This window comes from Raphanus sativus, chromosome 5 (genome assembly GCF_000801105.2).
Source record: "Raphanus sativus cultivar WK10039 chromosome 5, ASM80110v3, whole genome shotgun sequence".
Lineage (NCBI taxonomy): Eukaryota > Viridiplantae > Streptophyta > Magnoliopsida > Brassicales > Brassicaceae > Raphanus > Raphanus sativus.
The window spans coordinates 204,363-224,009 of NC_079515.1; the positions used below are offsets into that span (position 1 = coordinate 204,363).

Consider the following 19,647-nt stretch of genomic DNA (forward strand, 5'->3'; position numbering starts at 1 on the left):
ATGATTTGGTAGCTTCGATTAATTATAAACAAATCACACGTGGAATATTATATGAGCTGCACTTGAATTCCTTTGGCTTTTAGTAATTGTTTAAATATACTCACTAGCATACCGCCCAAAAATAAGTATAGTTATAATATTTTTCTTAAAAAAATGTTTCATATTGCTATTTTAGAAATTCAAAACCAAATTAGCCTAATTTATGAATGTGCAGAAGTACATTCCTTTCAAATGAGTTTCCACCGCTTTTCACATCTAAAAGGGGAATAGACGGTGAAAATACGGAGAAGATAAACGAATTTTCCAAAGGGATTATTTCAATAAAGAGAGAACTATAACTTTTTTTTTTCTTTTTTTTTTTATAACTCTGGTATCTGGGCAGCCACATTCCCAACTATCCCTTCGAAAGGGGTCCAGCGCCCCAACGGAAGGGATGTTAAATCCGTTGTGGCCAAAACTCGAACCCGGGTGGCGGGCATGCAGTACATATATAGATCGAAGTTACAGAGAACTATAACTTGTAATTGGTATATCATTTTCTTACGTGATCCCGGTCTGTTTACGGGGAAGATTTTCTACACAAAAGACTTGAATTTGTAGTATTTGAATTTTAATAGATAATCCAGCAGTACTCCACCTACTTGATAACAAAAGTTAGAAGCAAGGATAAAACTTTATGCCTCTTGCCATTTGTATTCATATATTATCATTAATCTTAAGAGAAGCTTTATGTACACAAAAGTTAGAAGCAAGGATAAAACTTTATCTTAATTTTCTTAAAGTATGCATTTTTATTACAAAAGCAAAAGTAATTTCTTAGAGCTAATTAATATTTCTGTATAACATCTTAATTAAGATTTTAATTTATTAGATTTAATGTATTAAACTAAATAATAGTTATAATTTGTTTTAAAATGATTTCATCCCTTACTTTTAACAGCTATAAAATAAAATTCTAAAATCAGATTCTTTTTTGTTTTTGTTATTGACGTCATTCTAAATAAGAACTCAACAAAACATGCATAGTTCATATTCATTATGATACAAATGATTCACAAACGGAGGCGGCTCTAGATGGGTGACATACAGAGGTGGTGGATCTAGATGGGTCATACCTATAATACTGCCCAATTGCCCATATTTCAAAATGATACGATAAGATTCACAGATAATACTATTTAAAAAAAACAAATATGATTTAAATATGGCTAGTGTTATTTGACCAAAAAAAATATAGGTAGTGTACGTATTCTCTCCGAAATTTAAACAGTCTTCTCTTTTATCATGGTTTTGACCTATAAATAGATAGACAGACACACCAAGGTTTTCCTTACACCATTCACAGAAACTTTAAGAAGATGAAAGTAATAAGTTCTTTAATCTCTTCTGTTTTGTTTAAATTCATCCACAAAGACTTCCATGACATTTACTCAAGAATGTCCGTCTTCGATCGTATCCTACTTCTTGTAAGTAATTAAACTTTAGTGTTACCACGTAGATACATCAGTACGAAAATGAAATTAAAAAAAAAACATTTCACAAAGGAAAACATTTCTTTAACAAAACAGTTTTTATGTTATCAGTCATTAATTAATTGTGTCAGAAAACTCCATGCAAAGTTTGGATAGTCTATAATGTTTGGCTATGCTCATTCATTCGAAAACAGTTATGAACTTATGATGATCGGATAGAACATGGTCTATGCAGATCGTGCATGCAGTGGATAAAATGGTTCCGTGGCACAAGCTTCCGGTATTCTTGGGTTTGGCCTACCTAGGGTTACGCAGACATCTTCACCAAGAATATAATCTCATCAATGTCGGTCAAACTCCGGTTGGGACCCGGTTTAATCCTGCTGATTATCCGTACCGGACTTCTGACGGAAAATTCAATGATCCGTTCAACGAAGGCGTCGGCAGCCAAAATAGCTTCATCGGAAGAAATTGTCCTCCTGAAGACCAGAAGATCAAGGTAAGTTTGCCTTCATATATATGTGTCTCGATAAGTCTTGATTAATACGGCTTCTTATTTGTTTTTGGTTTGGAATTTTTGGATGTGAATTTATTTGTCAGATTGTAAACGTATATAGACTAATTTGTATCACGTTTGGTCGATATTTTATATGGAGGAGGTCGATATAGGATAGAAATATTTCGGACTTTTCTAGTTGAGTCGAACTTTCGAATAAGGAATGACTTACTAATATTACTGATTTGAAACGCTACTATAAAAGTGACATCGTCTCGAGCATTTTCTATATTATTGAAGCATGTTTTCCATTTTCCAACGTTTTGAATAAAGCCATGTTGTTGTTTTTTATGTAAATGACCTTCTGTGTATTTTTTGTAAATGACCATGTTTTTTGGTGCGATTTTTTTCTCAAGTTACTGAAGCCAGACCCCATGGTAGTGGCGACGAAACTATTAGCAAGAAGAAAGTTGATAGATACGGGAAAGCAATTTAACATGATTGCAGCTTCTTGGATACAATTCATGATTCATGATTGGGTTGATCATCTTGAAGAAACTAAACAGGTTCATTAATTAATCTTACATGCCCTACATTTCCGATGCTAATAACTAAAAAAACGTTGTAGAGGCAAAGAAAATGATAATTTAGTTACTCTTAAGGGTTTCCTATACAAATAGTGAGTTTAAGGTTGAGTTTTTTTTTCTATTAACAGCTTTTTATAAAACAAACATTTGAATTAGTCGAGTTTACAAAAAAAAAAACATTTGAATTAGTCTATGGTTTAATCTTGTTAAACTTAGATCGAGCTAGTTGCTCCAAAAGAAGTAGCGAACAAGTGTCCCTTAAGCTCCTTCAGATTCTTCAAGACAAAGGAAGTTCCTACCGGTTTCTTTGAGATCAAGACCGGTTCCCTAAACTCACGTACACCTTGGTGGTAAGTTATACTATACTATATCCTGTAAAGTATATAACCCGTTATTAATAATGGTAGTTTATTCTAAGCCTAGTTTGTATAAATTATATATATCGTATATACTAACATCTTAGTGTTAAGAAATTGATACTAACATAAACTAAAAACAAAAAAACAAAAAACAAATAAAAAAACAAAAACCAAAAACTAGAGAAACCAAAATCTAAAAAATATTAAAACAATCATCACATAAATCTAACGTATACACTTTATTGCGTATACTTTTTCTTTTTTGTTTTCCTTAAACCTTACCTCTTATTTATCTTATCTTACCTCCCCAAAAGGGATATGTTTCAGTACAGACCTTATTGCTAAGTAAGTTTAACATGTACATAAATCAAAAATGAATTATTGTGTCTAACTAAGCCACCCCAAAAAAATGTCAGAACAAACATAATCATACGTGTGAGTATTATGAAATTAGGGATTCGAGCGCCATTTATGGAAGCAACTCGAAAGCAATGAACAGAGTGAGAACTTACAAAGACGGTAAACTAAAGATATCGGAGAAGACGGGTCTCTTACTCCAAGACCACGACGGTTTAGCCATTTCCGGCGACATACGTAACAGTTGGGTCGGTGTGTCAGCCTTGCAAGCTCTCTTCATCAAAGAGCACAACTCCGTATGCGACGCCCTCAAGGTTAACTATCTTTTTTTGTAAATTACGATTTTTTAATATGCATAATTGCATATAGATTGAATGATTGTATAAACTAGCTAGTTCGCTATTATATTTTAATGCATTATATAGAAGGAGTACGATGATTTGGAAGACGAGGATTTGTATCGCCATGCTAGGCTAGTAACGTCAGCAGTGATTGCCAAGATTCATACCATAGATTGGACCGTTGAGCTTCTCAAAACCGACACTTTACTTGCCGGGATGCGAGCAAATTGGTGAATAACTGTACACTTTTGACGATCTATAATCACGTCACACAACTTCTTATAAGTACACATTTAACATATGTGAATGGTTGTAAATGGTGTGTGTTTTAGGTACGGAATTTTAGGAAAGAAGTTTAAAGATTCGTTCGGACATGTAGGAAGTTCCATCTTGGGAGGTGTCGTGGGTATGAAGAAACCACAAAATCATGGAGTCCCATATTCTATAACCGAAGAATTCACCAGCGTCTATCGAATGCACTCGCTCTTACCTGATCAGCTCGAACTACGTGACATTGATGTTGTACCGGGAACTAATAAATCAATACCGTTGATTAAAGAGTATACAACTTCAGCTCTGAATTTTCTATAGTTTTTGAAAAAAATTCCAAACTAAATATTTTGAAAGTTAAGCTTTTTTTCTCTCTTGATTTTTCTTTAATAATAATAATTTGATTGTATGCATGCATTTTAGGGTTTCTTTCGGAAAATTGATTGGTCCTAAGGGAGAACAAACCATGGCTCATATTGGATTCACTAAGCTAATGGTCTCAATGGGTCATCAAGCAAGTGGGGCTCTTGAACTGATGAATTATCCAGTGTGGCTTAGGGATCTTGTTCCCCACGACCCCAATGGCTACGATCGTCCGGACCACATAGACTTAGCTGCTTTAGAGAGTAAGTCAATCCGATCCTAGGTGTTTTGCCCGCACATGCGGCATAAATTTCTTATAAATACTTATTAGTTTATCTCTTATTACTCTAAAACCAGTATAATAAATTATTATTTATGTTTTTAAATAGTTAAATTAAACATCAAAATATTTATATATGTCAAATACTTTTAATCAAAATATATACTTATTATTGTGTTAAGTATTTTTAAAACACTCATATCTTAGAGATAGTTTAGAAAATATATTTATATTTTTTGGTTGACTAATATTTAATAATAAATTGTTTTATATCTTAATTTTTTTGAACTTTTATAATAAAAATATTGTTTTCAGATAGGCACACAAAAAAGAATATATATAAAAGAATTATCTTTTTTTGATAATTCTAAAATATTATTTTGTGATCAATTATTTAATATAGCATATAACATATAAACTTTATATCATTAAAATAAATTAGTGAATAGTTAGAAACTAATAATAAATTAATAACCTATCTAAAAGTCTAAAACCTAATAAAAATATGACAAATGAGAAAAACTAATATAACATATAAATTTAATATTAATAAAATAAAATTTGTTTTTATTTATATAGAATATTCATCAAAGCTATTATTTTAAATTAATGATTTAGTGACTCAGCACAAAACAAATAATACATCAGTGATGACAAATAAGTAAAATTAGCTAAAATCATGGAAAACATGACAAATAAGCAAAATCACTTCATAAATAATACTCCCTCTGTTCCACTTTATGTGATGTTTTAGGTTATTTCACATAGATTAAGAAAACACATATTTTTATGTAGTTTATCTTGGTAACATAAAAATATATTAGATAAAACTAATTTAACCAATAATAAAAAAGTACAGTATTTTGTAATTGGTCATAAAATTCAAATCATATTAAATTCTACATAGATTAGTGAGAACATCACTTAAAATGGGACAAAATAAAAATCCTAAAACATCAATTAAAGTGGGACGGAGGGAGTAGTATAGATTGTGGTTTGATTGGATAGGTGATCACATTCATGAATTGTGTTCTTTGTCATTTGATATAGTCTATAGGGACAGGGAGAGGAATGTTGCACGGTACAATGAATTTAGGAGATCTATGTTTATGATTCCGATAAAGAAGTGGGAAGACCTAACAGACGATAAAGAAGCAATAGAAGCACTAGATGACGTGTACGGTGGTAATGTGGACGAGCTCGATCTTCTGGTGGGACTTATGGCCGAGAAGAAAATCAAAGGATTCGCTATTAGCGAGACTGCCTTTAACATTTTTCTCCTCATGGCCACAAGGTATGCATGTATATTTACTATTATAAGCATTTTGTTTGTTATATTTTTAATTAAATTTTTCAGGATAAAAGTGGACAGCTGAATTTAAATTTCAAGGATAGATAATAATATTGTTATATAAAAATAAATATATTTCAGGAGACTGGAAGCAGATAGATTCTTCACGAGTGATTTCAATGAAACTACATATACAAAGAAAGGACTTGAATGGGTGAATACTACAGAGAATCTCAAAGACGTTTTTGATCGCCATTATCCTGAAATGACCGATAGATGGATGAACTCTGAAAGTGCATTTTCAGTATGGGATTCACCACCAGTTGCCAAAAATCCAATCCCTCTCTATCTCCGAGTTCCACCATCTTAATCAGAGATCGATTATGTCTATATATGATGCACTTTAAAGGACTTGTATTTTCTTTAATTGGTATTCTTTGTTAATGTGAGCTGTGTGTGTGTTGCTGCGAGCTCTCAATATTATTCATCTAGGACAATTATTTGTAATATTTATAAAAATGCATGATATATGCATGTATCATTTGTTTGTAATTAATCTTTGTTTTGTCATCAAATCTATACTATTAAAGCAGAATACCTAATAGGATTCTGTCATTGATTTTTTAGATAATTACATAGGAATGCCATTATCTTTTATTGCCTTTTAAAAATGAATTTCTACCATTAATTGCACCAATCATAATCAAATATTTTAAACGCAATCCCAATTTAATGTAATTTAGATCCAAACTGATTTAAGCATATTTCGGCAGTTAAAAATAAGTGATTTTCAAGCCCATTTCGATTTTAAACAGCCACTAAGATTTGCCACAAACCATTAGAGAGAAACAAAAGTCTAATACGTGGGCAATTCTATATTATTTCATTAATTGGAGAAAGTATACATTTTTATACTAGAATTAAATAAATATCCATTGATTTCAAAATTCATAAAACTTACATTTAACGGTATTAATTATAAAAACAGTTATTAATTATAAAAAAATGGGAGAATATCATTGGTAGATTGTTGTATAAAATAAGTTTTATTATAAAACCAAAAAATAAGAAAACATTAATTTTGATAGCATTGTATTAGTTTCAACACCAACACATATAAAACACACTATAATTTTCTTCTTAAGTATATACATATATATATATATGTAATAAATAAATATGTTATAAAATATAATATTTCAAAAGAGACAATTCCGCGCTTTGAAAGCGCGGATCAAAATCTAGTAAATAATTATTGAGGAGTTTTATTCTAAAATGGCAAGCAGTTTGTTCCTAGTGACACCGAATGACACATGGTTTCCAAATCTTAAACCATAATATAGAGAGAGTATTGAGGAAAATCTTCCTTCTTCCAATATATTTGTTAGATCTCTCTTTCGATTCGCGTTGGCTGTTCGGATGCATACCCAGAGGGTCAAATGGAATAGATTGCAGGCGGCTAAAAGAAGAGAATAGTAATATATTTACCTGCATGTTTACATGTTATTGGATCGTGTCTTTTGACAAGCTATGTGTTAACATAAACATGTCCTTTGCTCTCTCTCAAGAACATGTCTATGTTTCTCTTGTTTTCTTCTTATGTCATGATGAAAGTTAATTTTTCCAAGTGAAAGTTAATTTTTTCTCTGAAATAATATGGAATATTATGGAACGAAATGGAATACCCTTTCTATTTTTCAATTTCGACTGACGAACAATTTTTGGAATACACTTGAGTTAATCATGTTAAACTAGATGTGCTTTAAACTTAAAACCAATTGGTGATAAGAGGAGTCGTATATCTATTTTATATATTACTTAAGATCTCTTCCAACTAACGATGTGAGAAATTTGTGTCTAATACGCCCCGTTGAGATTGTGATTCTTTGATTGTTAATTTCGGAATAAAAATCGACGGACCAACTTTGGATCAAATCAATGAGAATGATATTGATTGTTTGGATCGCACTCTGATACCATATTAAGCTAGATAAAATTTCAATATAAAAAACAATTGATCTTAAGTTAAAGCTCATATAGCTTAACAAATCATTCAAGAAGTTTTTTATTTAAAAAAAAAAAAGAATTCCAGTTGGAGCCAATAATATATAAGTTCAAAAAAAATTTCTCCTTTATTTATTTTTACTAATTAAATAGATATCGGTTGATTAGGAAGATGAATAACTGATATGCTGTAATATCTATTTTGCAATGTCCCCAGCATACTGAAATGAAGCTAGTTTGTATATTATTAATCTGTGAGGCCTTTTTCTTCCATACGTGGGCTCAATCTGAGTAGAAGCCTATCATTTTGAAACGGCCCATTACAAATGGGCTGTCATTACGATAAAACGTGGGCCCACTACTTTTGATACTTATTATGGATCAGATCGGATTGATTGATTAATTGATTTTGATTGTCTCTCTCTCTCTCTCTCTCTCTCTCGGAACAAGCCAAAAGCAAAGGTATGCCTTCTCTCTCTCTCTCATTTGGATGAGATTCAATCGGAAGTCGAAATAGACGCACCGTGTTCTGTCTACTTATAGGAGGAGTAGGAAGGAATATGGAGAGGGGGTTCAACTTTTTTAGGACTTAGGATCTTTGCTAGGATGTGTTCGGATAAGATGAGTTATTGTGAATTCTACATTTATTTGGCTTGGTGATACTCAATCCAACCTCATTATAGTATAGATCTATATCTGATTCTGATCCTACAAATGGATTTTTCCCACTTGTTTTGATTCTTCTAGTCATTGGATTTGCTAGATTTCAGCAAGCCTCTACTGCTGCTGCTTATTGAATCATATACTAACTAAAGGAGTGTGTTCTTCCTTAGTTAGAGCTTTGTATTTCTCATGATCCAGTCCAGATATAACGATGATGATGATGATGATGATTTCGCCAAAATAATAGCAAAACAGCTGTTGGGATCATGTGGAGGCTTTTGTTGTTTGTGGCTCATTTTATCTACTACTAGCTTAGCTTGTGTTGTTAAATGCTTTGACATTACCCGTATTTTATTCTTTTGCTTTCTTGATCCATAAATTTTGATTACTTTGATAATTATCTAACAACACTTGTGTGTTTTGTAGGATAAAAGAGAGATGGAGTCTAGCAGAGGTCAAGGTGGGATCCAGCAGTTGCTTGCTGCTGAACAAGAAGCTCAACACATCGTCAATGCTGCAAGGACCGGTAAGTTGTCTGAACCTTTATACAAAATGATGTTGTCTCTGATCTGGCTAAATAATAGTTGGGTTTCAAACTTGTACTTTTGTCAAATAAAATTGCAGCATTTGGGGGATAATGCACATATATGTGTGTATTGAAGTTGATATGGTAATGTGTGTGATATTGTGGTGCAGCAAAGATGGGAAGGCTGAAGCAAGCAAAGGAAGAGGCTGAGAAGGAGATAGGTGAATACAAAGCTAAAACAGAGCAAGACTTCCAGAGGAAACTTGAGGAGGTAAGTACTAAAAACAGAGAGCAGCAATACTTTCTTTTCTTGTCTGACAATATATACAAAAACAGTGTCCTGTTTTCTCTTTTCTAATAAACCATATATATATTTATTTGGTACACAAAAAAACAAAAAAAAACAGACAAGTGGAGACTCGGGTGCGAATGTGAAGAGGCTGGAGCAAGAGACTGATGAGAAGATCGAACAGCTCAAAAGCGAAGCAGCCAGGATTTCCAACGATGTTGTGGAGATGCTCCTCAAACATGTCACCACTGTCAAGAACTGAGAGAGAGATTCCTGTAATAATAATAAAAAAATGTCATTTATGAATATTTATGCTCCTCCTATGTTTCTCTTTCTCTCATTCACGCGTGTGGTGTTAGTGTTACTGGACGGGGATCTCAGTGACTCTAATCTCTCATATGAAATGTGTTGCTTGTTTTTCTTTTTGTTGTAATTTATTCTCTACCATCTTCTGTTGTTGTTGTTTGTTGTGGTTGTATTCATCATTTCCCTTTTGAGGATTGTAATAAAAAAAACATTGAAATCTAATAAGATTTACATAAATACCATTATTAATTATTAGATGTGTACTGAGCTGAGCTTGGGCTTTCTTCTTCTTTTTAGTTAGGTATCACAAGAAGATCGGAAACGAGATTTAAGAAAAGTCTTTTTCATTTTGGAGACAAAAAAAAAAAGAAAAGGATGAGAAGCGACGGGATCTTGGGAGTCGCCGGAGGAGGAGGAGGATCGGAGGAGAATAGAGGAAGAGAGGTGGTGGTGGAGAGTAGAAGAAGATGGCTAAAGAGGAGAGAAACATGGCTGGTCCTTCTGGGGGTAGCACTTCACGCAGTATACATGCTCAGTATTTTCGACATTTACTTCAAAACTCCCATAGTCCACGGCATGGATCCTGTGCCTCCCACATTCTCTCTCCCTCCTGCCAAACGACTCATCCTTCTCATCTGTACCTACCTTCCTTGTTCTTTTTTCTCACTCAATACTCTCTTCTTTTTTTCTGTTTAACTCACTCATCTTCTCGGTCAAATGTGTATCAGCGGATGGATTACGAGCAGACAAGTTCTATGAGCCTGACGTTGACGGCAACTACAGAGCGCCCTTCCTGAGGAATATCATCAAGAATCAGGGTCGTTGGGGTGTCTCTCACGCTCGTCCTCCCACTGAGTCTCGACCTGGCCACGTTGCCATCATTGCTGGCTTCTACGAAGATCCCAGTGCTGTCACCAAAGGATGGAAAGCCAATCCTGTTGAATTTGATTCCGTTTTCAATCAGAGCAGACACACCTTTGCTTATGGCAGTCCAGATATTATTCCTATTTTCTGCAGTGCGTTACCTCACTCCACCTGGAATTCTTATCCCCACGAGTACGAAGACTTCGCTACAGGTTCGTTGATTGTGCTCTCAAATATGAAAACACTATTTCTTAGTCATCTAACTTGCAGTCTTTTACTTTGCTGTAGATGCCTCCTTTTTGGACGAGTGGTCTTTTGATCAATTTGAGAGCCTTCTCAACAGGTCTCACCATGATCCCAACTTGAAAGCCCTTCTCCACCAGGACAAACTTGTTTTCTTTCTCCACCTTCTTGGTTGCGATTCCAACGGTCATGCTCATCGCCCTTTCTCCTCCATCTATCTCAACAATGTCAAAGTTGTTGATAACATCGCCGAAAGAGTCTACCATCTCTTGGAGGATTACTACCGAGACAACCGCACCTCTTATATCTTTACTGCTGATCATGGCATGAGCGACAAAGGAAGTCATGGAGATGGGCATCCTACTAATACTGATACTCCGTTAGTTGCTTGGGGAGCTGGGATCAAATATCCCAGACCAGCGACTGGACACAGTCACTCTGATTCTGTGGCTAGCTTTGTGGACAAGCACGCTCATGACATGCCCACACCTTATGATTGGGGCCTTAACCGTGTTGAGAGAGTTGATGTCAACCAAGCTGACATAGCACCCCTTATGGTTGGACTCTCCTCTCTTTTGTTATATCATCCCCCTCAATCAAACAACTTCGTTGTTGAATCTGATTTTCGAGTTCTTTAGTCTCACACTTTCTTTTGTTACTATCTCTGTAGTCAACGCTCTTGGGTTTGCCATCCCCAGTTAACTCTGTTGGAAACCTACCACTTGGTTACATGAAGTTGAACGAGGTATGTTTATGTGAACTTTTACTAGTAGTGCATTTCTTTAAGTACCACTTCTTTATGGGTGAGAGGTCGAAACTCACTAGGGAACTGGTTTATATAGGAAGAGGAATATATACACATAGTCCAGAGGCTGAGACTCATTTTTTTAATTTTTTTTTTTGTATATTCAGGCAGAAGAAGTTGAAGCTGTGCTAGCTAATACCAAACAAATCCTTAATCAGCTTCTTCGTAAATCACGTATCCTTTTTTTGCTCATGATAGCTTAAACTCATAGTTCAAATGGCTTTCTTTCATTGTTGGGTTTTGTTTCTGAGCATTGCTTATAGTCTGCCATTTACGTATTGGTTATTGGTCTCCTTGACAAAATCAGTTATAAAAATGTCAAACTCCTTATTTTTCAAGCCATTCAAGCCGTTGGTGGACCATTCCTCATCGCTTAGTCAGATTGATGAGTTAATTTCTGCCAAACATTATGAAGCTGCAATGAAAATGGCTGTAGACCTCAGAAACTTGGCACTAGAGGGCCTTCATTACTTTCAAACGTATGACTGGCTAATGCTGATGACTGTCATTACCCTTGGATACACTGGATGGATGATCGTACTTGCCCTGCATGTCCTGCAATGTTATAGTTCCCTATCAGGAGATTTATCCAAGAAAGGGCAATTATCTGTGCAGAAAAAAGATTCCAGAAAAGTAATGCAAATACTTCACTTTTACAAGCTTATACCTCTTTATTTATTTTTAGCTGTTATATTTTCTTGGTTATAGTTAAATATATGTACTATCTATGTGAAATTTTCACCTTTCTCAGATAGATTGATCATTGTGACGCAGGTTTATCTATCAGGCTGTCTGCTTATGGCAATTCTCACTGTGCTAAATTTGGTGGAGCACTCTCCCCCACTTTACCATGCATACATTGGAATGACAGTATTTCTATGGACACAGATTTTTAGTGAATATCGATTAATAAGAGGACTGTGGATGTATTTGAGGGAAAGGAAGGCTGGCTACTTCATCAAACTTCTATTTGCCGCTGCTGTGTCAATTGTCATTGTGGAATTATTGGTATGTGTAATTGGATCGTTTACTACGTTTTTTTCTGAGGTGGAGACATATATTGTCCTGATCAATTCTTCTTTCAACCTCCTGCAGGTCCATAGCTTCACTGAGAGAAAGCTTTACACTTGGTTTTTCTTGATAGCAGGTTTTGTGTCTTCGATTTTGCTGCACATTTCAATTCCTTGGAGATCTGGGATACCAGTTTTTGTATGTATGTCTTGTTGGTTCCTCTCTGTCTTCACTCTGATGCCAGCGGAAATTCCTGATAATAATAACCTAGTGTAAGTCTCTTTTCTCCGCCTCTGCCTGAGCTTTCCTCTGTTTATGGTATATATGACATGGAAACAGAATTTTTACTTAGCAGATCTGGTGACCTTTGAGGCGAGAATCATCTAGAACAACTATCTAGAACAAAGCTTCACACCCTTTGAATTTGAATATGATTTTTCAGTAGAATTTAAAGAATAGAAATTGTATTGAACACTTTGACAAAAAAGAATATAAATTGTATTGAACACAATATAAGCATCTTTGCTCTCCAGTGTCAACTTTTAGCTGTGAAATGGTCACTGTTTCATGTTAGTATAATCTCTTGGTTGCAGAGTTATAAGTGGAGCTATCATCATAGTAATAAGCCTTGCTGCAAAGTGGTTAGACACACATGCAGAAGGGAACAAATTTTGGCAGAGTATCACTTTTCATGAAAGCAAGAAGCCGATGTGGTCCAAGCTATATTTCATACAGGTATAGATAGATAGACCTTTTCTACTTTTAAAAGGTTAAGATTTTGGTTCTACGTCTAGTAGTTCACTTTTTCATGGTAAACAGATTATTTTGGTTGGAGTCTCGTCGGTGATGGTGTTTCTGTCAACAAAGCACCGAACACAGAATCAAGAACTACATTCGTCACACCAGTTCATAAACTGGTTGGTTGCCGGTAATATCCTCAGACCTATGTTCTGTTTGCATAATTTGTTTTAAGTTATCGTTGGTTTGTGACAGTCTTCTGTCCTTGCAGGTTCTTCGATGGTTCTTCCGTTGTTTTCAGGAAATGGCATCCTTTCACGTTTAAGTTCAATATTTCTTGGTTTCGCTCCTCCATTCCTTCTTCTGTCTATTGGGTTTGTCTCTTTACAAGGCTTGGCTATAGATGAGAGTTCATTGGTTATATGGATCATTGTTCTGTTCTCATGTCTCCGCTATTTGATTGCAGATATGAAGCTGTCTTTTACAGTGCTCTTGCCGTTGTACTAATGGCGTGGATATTATTTGAGAACGCTTCTCATCATTCTAGTAAAGCAAAAGATTCATCTCCATCAGAACAAAACACAGAGGAACATGTCACTATTGGAAGTGAGGAGAGATACTTGCAGCTATCAGATGTGCGGATCCCTTTGATTTTTGTAAGTCATTTTCTCTCTTGCCTTGGTCCTTATTAGAGGTCAAGAGCTCTGTTACATTTGAAAAATATAGCAGGTACATAAATTGGTGTTTGGCTTGTGTATTGTAGATGGTTTTGTTCAATGTGGCTTTCTTTGGAACTGGGAATTTTGCAAGTATAGCAAGTTTTGAGATATCATCTGTCTACCGGTTCATCACAATCTTCAGCGTGAGTGTCTCTGCAACATCTAGAATATATATATATATATATATATATATATGAAAAAAAGAAGAATCTCATTGTTGCCTCTTTTCTTTCAGTTTTTGATTATATATAGTCTAATGTGAATCATTGCATTTCTGGACAGCCCTTTCTGATGGCAGCTCTTCTTATATTCAAGCTCTTCATACCTTTCATGCTTGTCATGTGAGTATTATAAGTGCTGAGCCAAACTCATTAACAATTACTAGGCTATGAAAAACTACACTCTTTTTTTCCTTTAAAAATCTTGCATCTCCTAACTTTCCTTTGACTACTTGTAAACTGGCAGATGTGCGTTCAGTGCAATAACGAAATTAGTGAGAGTGCCGAGACTGGGATGTTACTTCCTTGTGATCTTATTTTCAGACATAATGACGATACATTTCTTCTTCCTGGTAAGCAACACACTTTGTTATGATTTGTGATCTATGTTAAAAAAAACATTTATATATGAGTTTGTGGGTTTAAAGTACTTCTGCACCTGACATTTGAATGCTTTATTATAATGCAGGTGAAAAACACAGGAAGCTGGATGGAAATAGGGAATAGCATAAGCCATTTTGGGATAGTGAGTGCTCAAGTGGTCTTTGTGCTTTTACTCTTTGCGCTCACAAACCTCTACACCAGAACCATCCGAGTCAAGCCCCTCTCGACCTCCCCCTCTCTCAAAACGCTCTGAGATATGTAGCAAGTCAAATCTTAGTTAGAGCTGTTCGATCAGGAGACTAGATTATATCATTTGCGCTATGAATATGAAATTTTGTTTCGATCAACTTCCAGTTTTAGAAGAAAATTATAGGGTTTTTTCTTCATTCAGTGTTTTTGGAGTATTTTGATAAACTCGTCCGGGAATGGTAATCTGATAAAGAGAAAAAATGATAAATTTATTGAGACATGTTTCTCATTTGTGATGGATGAATGATGACTTGTATATATCTCTGACTGATTATATCAGTCATCTGAATTGATTTTTAGCTGAGAAAATAGTCAATATTGTAAAAGTAAAGAGATATTCATAATAGAATAAAAACTTTACTCCAATCCACACTCAAGTCTTATGGCTTCAATGAGGGCAGGAGATACAGGAGGAGGATCACTAACAAGCCTTCTTTGTGAAGAAGATGTTAGATTTATAGAGTTTTTAACATTGCTATTTGGGTAGAAGCTTTTCATTTCTTCTTCTGCTCCCCAACCTCTGTAAAGTATGACTTTACTTGGCTCCTGCGACACCAGAAGAGCTCCTGTTTCTTCCTGCACAATTTCATTCAACACCACCCTTTTTTCAAAACGGATCAAGAAGATGCAGTGTGTACATATATGAATCAGACCTTTAGCTTTGCGATGACTTCTTGCACAGATGTTCCCTTGGCTCTCCCTTTGACATTTACAATTGCTAGAGGGTTCCTCTGAAAATGCGTCTTCAGAGTTTTAGCTAAACCGGTTACAACGTTGCTTCTTCCTAAAATATTGGAATATTTGAAGTGTCATTCTGGTTAATCGTAACTGACTTATCAACCATTGATTTTATAAGGCGTTGAGGTTGTGTAATGAGCTTTATCCAAAAAAAAAAGGAAAAATGACAAAAGTATTGGATTTAAGATACGAATCAGGTGGTTTCTTAGCAGTGAAGAGTATAGTGGAACTGACCTACTGCAAAGGGTGGGCGCTTCTTCATCTTGAGGGCTTGTTTTCTCAGGATGAGTCTTTCTCTATTGGACAGATCTGCGACCGATCCATGATTTTCTCTTTTGCTCTCTGTCAGAGCTGAGATTTCTGAGCCACTTCTAGTTGATGATCCCAGTTCTTGTCCAGTTGGTACATTTCGCTCAGCATTCAGGAAGCTATTGCGCGGCTAAAATCCATTAAAAGGTAAAATTATTTTAGATATATCGCTTCACATATGTGTCAAAGAGGAAAGATAAAAGAGTTCTAGACATTACAATTGATCTATCATGAAATGACGAAGCCTCGGCAAAACCCGGTTCTGTAAGTACAGATATATTTGCAGTACCACCCTCATGTCTCCGAGAGGAGCCAGGCCCATTTTCATCCTTTTGATACGCATGACTGCTCGTAGTAGATTGGTTGACTTCATCTTCGCTGTCATCCTTAGAAAAATATACACCAACACTGTTAGAATCAGATTTTGGTACTCAGAGAATATATTAATATACTCAGATTCACTTGCTGCTATACTTTTGCTAGATGCCAAGTTACCAGACGTATAAAAATATATGCACTGGAGCCATATGCAAGAAATAGGAGCTGAGAATCTTACCTCCCAGCTCTCTTCACTGGAGGAAGGAACAGTTGAGTCAGAAGAATAGCCGAATTCAGTTTCTCCTTTTGATTTCTCAGGTTCAACATTCTGATTTTCTGTTTCTTCTTGGATCTATAACGACATGGAGAAATGAGTCAGTGAAGAATAAAAGTAGCATCAAGCGCTGACGGGAGTCTACAAAACTGTAAATAATTTACCACTCTGTTACTTGGTTCCCCATCTGAACACGTTTCCTTGGTCGTACTGTCCTCAACCTGCCCTCGACCAGTATTTCAAATGTTACCACCATCATCGAGGATTGTTTAAGCAAATCAAGCTGAGCAAAACACATATGACTTACCAACTGACGGTTCAATTCATCAATGTTGTTGGAAAGTTTCAGCACATGCAGCTTTAATGACTGCGTTAGTTAGAGCACAAAAGAAATTAGAAATTCCCGTGAGGAATTCACAAAATCAATTTGAAGTTTCTTAGAGCTTCTTCATGAAAAAATTCTATCAGGTCAAGGATTTGTTATGATTTTTTCTAACCTTTTGACGTTGTGCCTCCACAGATCGCTTCAGAGCCTCTCTCTTACTAAGAAGTGTTTGAGGTCGTAGACATGAAGGCCTCTCATAATTCTTGCCACGATAAACAATAATTGCATAGCCCTTACTTACCATCTCCACGGCAACTAGAATGCCCCCACTTTCTGCTTCCAAGATTTCTGCTACTTCGTGTGCAGCTTCAATGCTCCGTTCATTACAAATAATCTTCACAAGTTCCCTATACTTCCAGTGTAGATGCATATTCTCTATCGTTCCATCAAAGACGCCTCGTCTACCTTGAGAGCACAACAAGATATGTCAGAACGGGATTGGTTAACATAAGACATCTCAAAGAGATGAGTCCATGCAATTTAATCATTTACCACACATATTTACGTGAAATTCAGGAACAAGCTGCTTTCGAGTGATCGAAGTAGGAAAACAATGACCTACCTAGTAAAAGGAAAGGCTTCATTTTCAAGCCAATTTTCCGTAGCATGTACTTTTCGTCTTCAGTAATACCCTCCTTATCGATATCAGACTGTTGCGGGGTCTCTCTACTATCCAGTTCCGCCAGAATTCTTTCTGCATTTGCTTTCTTTTCTAACGCCTAAAGAGAAACTAATGATTAACATCTAGAAAAAGTGCAGCAAACTCCAATGGATTTAATACAGAACAGCTGTTAGGGCATACCATGGACAGCTTCATACTAGTTCTTTCAAGGATTGCCTCAGGAGATTTCGGCTGTCTTGGTTTCATTTGATGCTCTTTTTTATATTCAGCTTCTAGTTCAGTGTCGTCTGTACCAGCCTGAGGTTTTGTTTCCTCTTCGTTTTCAGTTAGCTTATTACCACCATGCACACTTGATTTCTCCATCATCATTGTTTGTCTCCTTCTCTCTTCTATTGCAGAAGAAACTGCAGATGGTAGGAAATCCTTTCCTCTGTACAAGACAATGAAATCCTTATCCCGGGATATCAGAGTCCCTCCAGTCAACCACTGCAACAGATTATTATATATTTCCGTCTCATCAGTAGATATCTTCAGATATATGGGCTCCAAAATGCATAATTTGCTATTGTAAATTGGCAAACAAAGCAACATAGAGTTTGATACAATAATCATTTAAAGTAAACCAGCAAACCTTTAACTCTTCGGCCATGAGCTCGCTATTAGTGTTCTGCACTCCTCTCTTCACCGCTATCTTGGCAACCTCACATTTCTCCCAGAGCTTGACAATTGCAACAGCTAGTCCCTGCAAATTTCTATTTCTACCTGAAAGTCTCAGAAAAGGTAAGAAAGAATAAGTCAACAAACATCAATGTGTAAAGGAAGATATATTCAGGTTAAAACAAGGTTACCTAAAGCAAAATGACAAGGGAGTGGTCTACCAAGTCTCCTTAAAATGGTCATTTCGTCATCGGTTAGTTTTGGACTCACGCCATACGGGAGAAGACGAAATGGTCTCCTGTACTCAGGAACTATGGCTGGCAGAAGATCACCATCTACTGGAAGGGGATCATATGCCCACCAGTCAGTGAATCTTGGACCCAATCCTTCCAGCAAGCGGTCAGCTTCTTCAACTAGCTGAACTTCCCCAGGTAGTTGAAACCGAACCTTATCCGGAGAACCAACGCCTTGTACTAACAAGGGCTTAACCATTTTATGAGTAGTAACACTAGTGGCAGAAGACTCTGCAGTAGTCTGTTTCTCTCTACTATCACTCTCTGAAGCAGATTCCAGAGAAGAACTCCCATCAGACAGAAAATAAGGGTAGTGATAATTGAGGCCTCTATACAACAAAATCTTGCTTCCAGATCTCCAAATGACCAATCCTCCAGTTTTAGTCTGCGACAAGAAAGAAATAATGAACAAGACTATATTAAACACTAGAGCGAGGCACATAAGCTTCCACGAAAACAATAAACAGTAATTAAAAATGTTTATAGAAACAAACCTCCAGAACGTCATGGGTGCGTTTCATGTTCATAGCGGAGATATCCTCGCAGAATATCTTGACAACCTCCCTTGTCCTCCATCTCTCGTGTATCCCATTCACTATCCCTTCCGTTATCCCTGCCTTTCCTATCTTTATCTTCTTCGTCAACCTTATCCCATCCGACCTCAGCCGCCTCAGCTCCCCCGGAGGCAATGTCAACTCCGCCAACGACGGGACCTTCTCCGCGTCCTTCCTCTCAACGGCCTTTTCTTTCTTCCACACTCTCTTCAGCTCATGGTACCTGGAGATGGCGGTACCCGACCCGGGCTTCGGAACCGGGTAACTGGGCGTGCTCCAGCTAGTGTCAATAGTGTGCCCGACCCGGTGTATCGGAAGCTGGTTCGGCAGCGGAACGAATATCTCTCCGGGGGGATTTTGACAAGACGTAGTCGGAGTAGAATCATGAGGATTAGTCTCTTCTTCCGCGAACCCAAGGCTGCGGAGCTTATCAGCGATTCTCTGGATGGCCGATTGGGGAAGAGTCTTTCGGTCGGAGGAAGAACTACGGACGACGGCGAAGCTCGCTCTACGTAGTGAAATAAGGGTTCTGGGAATCAGAAATGGCGGGAAAATTCGATCGGGTGAGGTTTTGGGAGGTAACAGTGGTTGCTGGTGACACACAGGAAGCAACATTTCTCCACACCCGAAGCCAGCACAGACAGAAATGAACAAGGAAGCAT

The 19,647-nt window shown here is 36.3% G+C and overlaps 4 protein-coding genes across 4 annotated transcripts; 3 read left to right on the forward strand and 1 right to left on the reverse strand.

Annotated features, from left to right (window-relative positions):
• Positions 1–1,351: 1,351 nt before the first annotated feature.
• LOC108832490 (alpha-dioxygenase 1) lies at positions 1,352–6,303 on the forward strand. Its single transcript, XM_057010590.1, has 10 exons — positions 1,352–1,466; positions 1,708–1,971; positions 2,385–2,534; positions 2,772–2,905; positions 3,369–3,585; positions 3,697–3,842; positions 3,945–4,172; positions 4,306–4,508; positions 5,576–5,819; positions 5,958–6,303. The coding sequence occupies exons 1-10, from the start codon at positions 1,359–1,361 to the stop codon at positions 6,184–6,186; spliced, it is 1,923 nt and encodes a 640-aa protein (XP_056866570.1). The 5' UTR covers positions 1,352–1,358; the 3' UTR covers positions 6,187–6,303.
• Positions 6,304–8,213: 1,910 nt separating this feature from the next.
• Positions 8,214–9,861, forward strand: LOC108857489 (V-type proton ATPase subunit G1). Its single transcript, XM_018631478.2, has 4 exons — positions 8,214–8,282; positions 8,910–9,009; positions 9,180–9,280; positions 9,417–9,861. Exons 2-4 carry the CDS (start codon positions 8,922–8,924, stop codon positions 9,558–9,560), a joined length of 333 nt encoding a protein of 110 aa, XP_018486980.1. The 5' UTR covers positions 8,214–8,282; positions 8,910–8,921; the 3' UTR covers positions 9,561–9,861.
• Positions 9,862–9,901: 40 nt separating this feature from the next.
• Positions 9,902–15,079, forward strand: LOC108832488 (uncharacterized). The gene is made up of 16 exons (XM_056985966.1): positions 9,902–10,241; positions 10,333–10,680; positions 10,757–11,268; positions 11,382–11,456; positions 11,624–11,690; positions 11,824–12,149; positions 12,291–12,524; positions 12,612–12,799; positions 13,121–13,262; positions 13,347–13,455; positions 13,537–13,639; positions 13,732–13,921; positions 14,029–14,127; positions 14,267–14,325; positions 14,450–14,555; positions 14,672–15,079. Exons 1-16 carry the CDS (start codon positions 9,980–9,982, stop codon positions 14,837–14,839), a joined length of 2,988 nt encoding a protein of 995 aa, XP_056841946.1. The 5' UTR covers positions 9,902–9,979; the 3' UTR covers positions 14,840–15,079.
• A 7-nt stretch (positions 15,080–15,086) lies between these two features.
• LOC130494437 (CRM-domain containing factor CFM2, chloroplastic-like) lies at positions 15,087–19,642 on the reverse strand. The gene is made up of 13 exons (XM_056985965.1): positions 18,926–19,642; positions 18,330–18,816; positions 18,113–18,243; positions 17,662–17,967; positions 17,418–17,578; positions 16,972–17,260; positions 16,782–16,841; positions 16,639–16,695; positions 16,439–16,552; positions 16,101–16,268; positions 15,808–16,012; positions 15,489–15,619; positions 15,087–15,411 (listed from the first exon to the last, which is right to left on the reverse strand). The coding sequence occupies exons 1-13, from the start codon at positions 19,598–19,600 to the stop codon at positions 15,193–15,195; spliced, it is 3,003 nt and encodes a 1,000-aa protein (XP_056841945.1). The 5' UTR covers positions 19,601–19,642; the 3' UTR covers positions 15,087–15,192.
• Between the last annotated feature and the right edge of the window lie 5 nt (positions 19,643–19,647).

Coding starts and splice junctions, on each gene's coding strand:
- LOC108832490 (XM_057010590.1), top strand. CDS start 1,359: ATGAAAGTAATAAGTTCTTTAATCTCTTCTGTTTTGTTTAAATTCATC. Junction 1,972..2,384: donor CTGAAGACCAGAAGATCAAG/GTAAGTTTGCCT, acceptor TTTTTTCTCAAG/TTACTGAAGCCAGACCCCAT. Junction 2,906..3,368: donor AACTCACGTACACCTTGGTG/GTAAGTTATACT, acceptor TTATGAAATTAG/GGATTCGAGCGCCATTTATG.
- LOC108857489 (XM_018631478.2), top strand. CDS start 8,922: ATGGAGTCTAGCAGAGGTCAAGGTGGGATCCAGCAGTTGCTTGCTGCT. Junction 9,010..9,179: donor CGTCAATGCTGCAAGGACCG/GTAAGTTGTCTG, acceptor ATTGTGGTGCAG/CAAAGATGGGAAGGCTGAAG. Junction 9,281..9,416: donor TCCAGAGGAAACTTGAGGAG/GTAAGTACTAAA, acceptor AAAAAAAAACAG/ACAAGTGGAGACTCGGGTGC.
- LOC108832488 (XM_056985966.1), top strand. CDS start 9,980: ATGAGAAGCGACGGGATCTTGGGAGTCGCCGGAGGAGGAGGAGGATCG. Junction 12,150..12,290: donor AGAAAAAAGATTCCAGAAAA/GTAATGCAAATA, acceptor ATTGTGACGCAG/GTTTATCTATCAGGCTGTCT. Junction 14,326..14,449: donor ATACCTTTCATGCTTGTCAT/GTGAGTATTATA, acceptor GTAAACTGGCAG/ATGTGCGTTCAGTGCAATAA.
- LOC130494437 (XM_056985965.1), bottom strand. CDS start 19,600: ATGTTGCTTCCTGTGTGTCACCAGCAACCACTGTTACCTCCCAAAACC. Junction 17,579..17,661: donor CTAGTATGAAGCTGTCCATG/GTATGCCCTAAC, acceptor GTTTCTCTTTAG/GCGTTAGAAAAGAAAGCAAA. Junction 17,261..17,417: donor CCTTTCCTTTTACTAGGTAG/GTCATTGTTTTC, acceptor CTCTCAAGGTAG/ACGAGGCGTCTTTGATGGAA.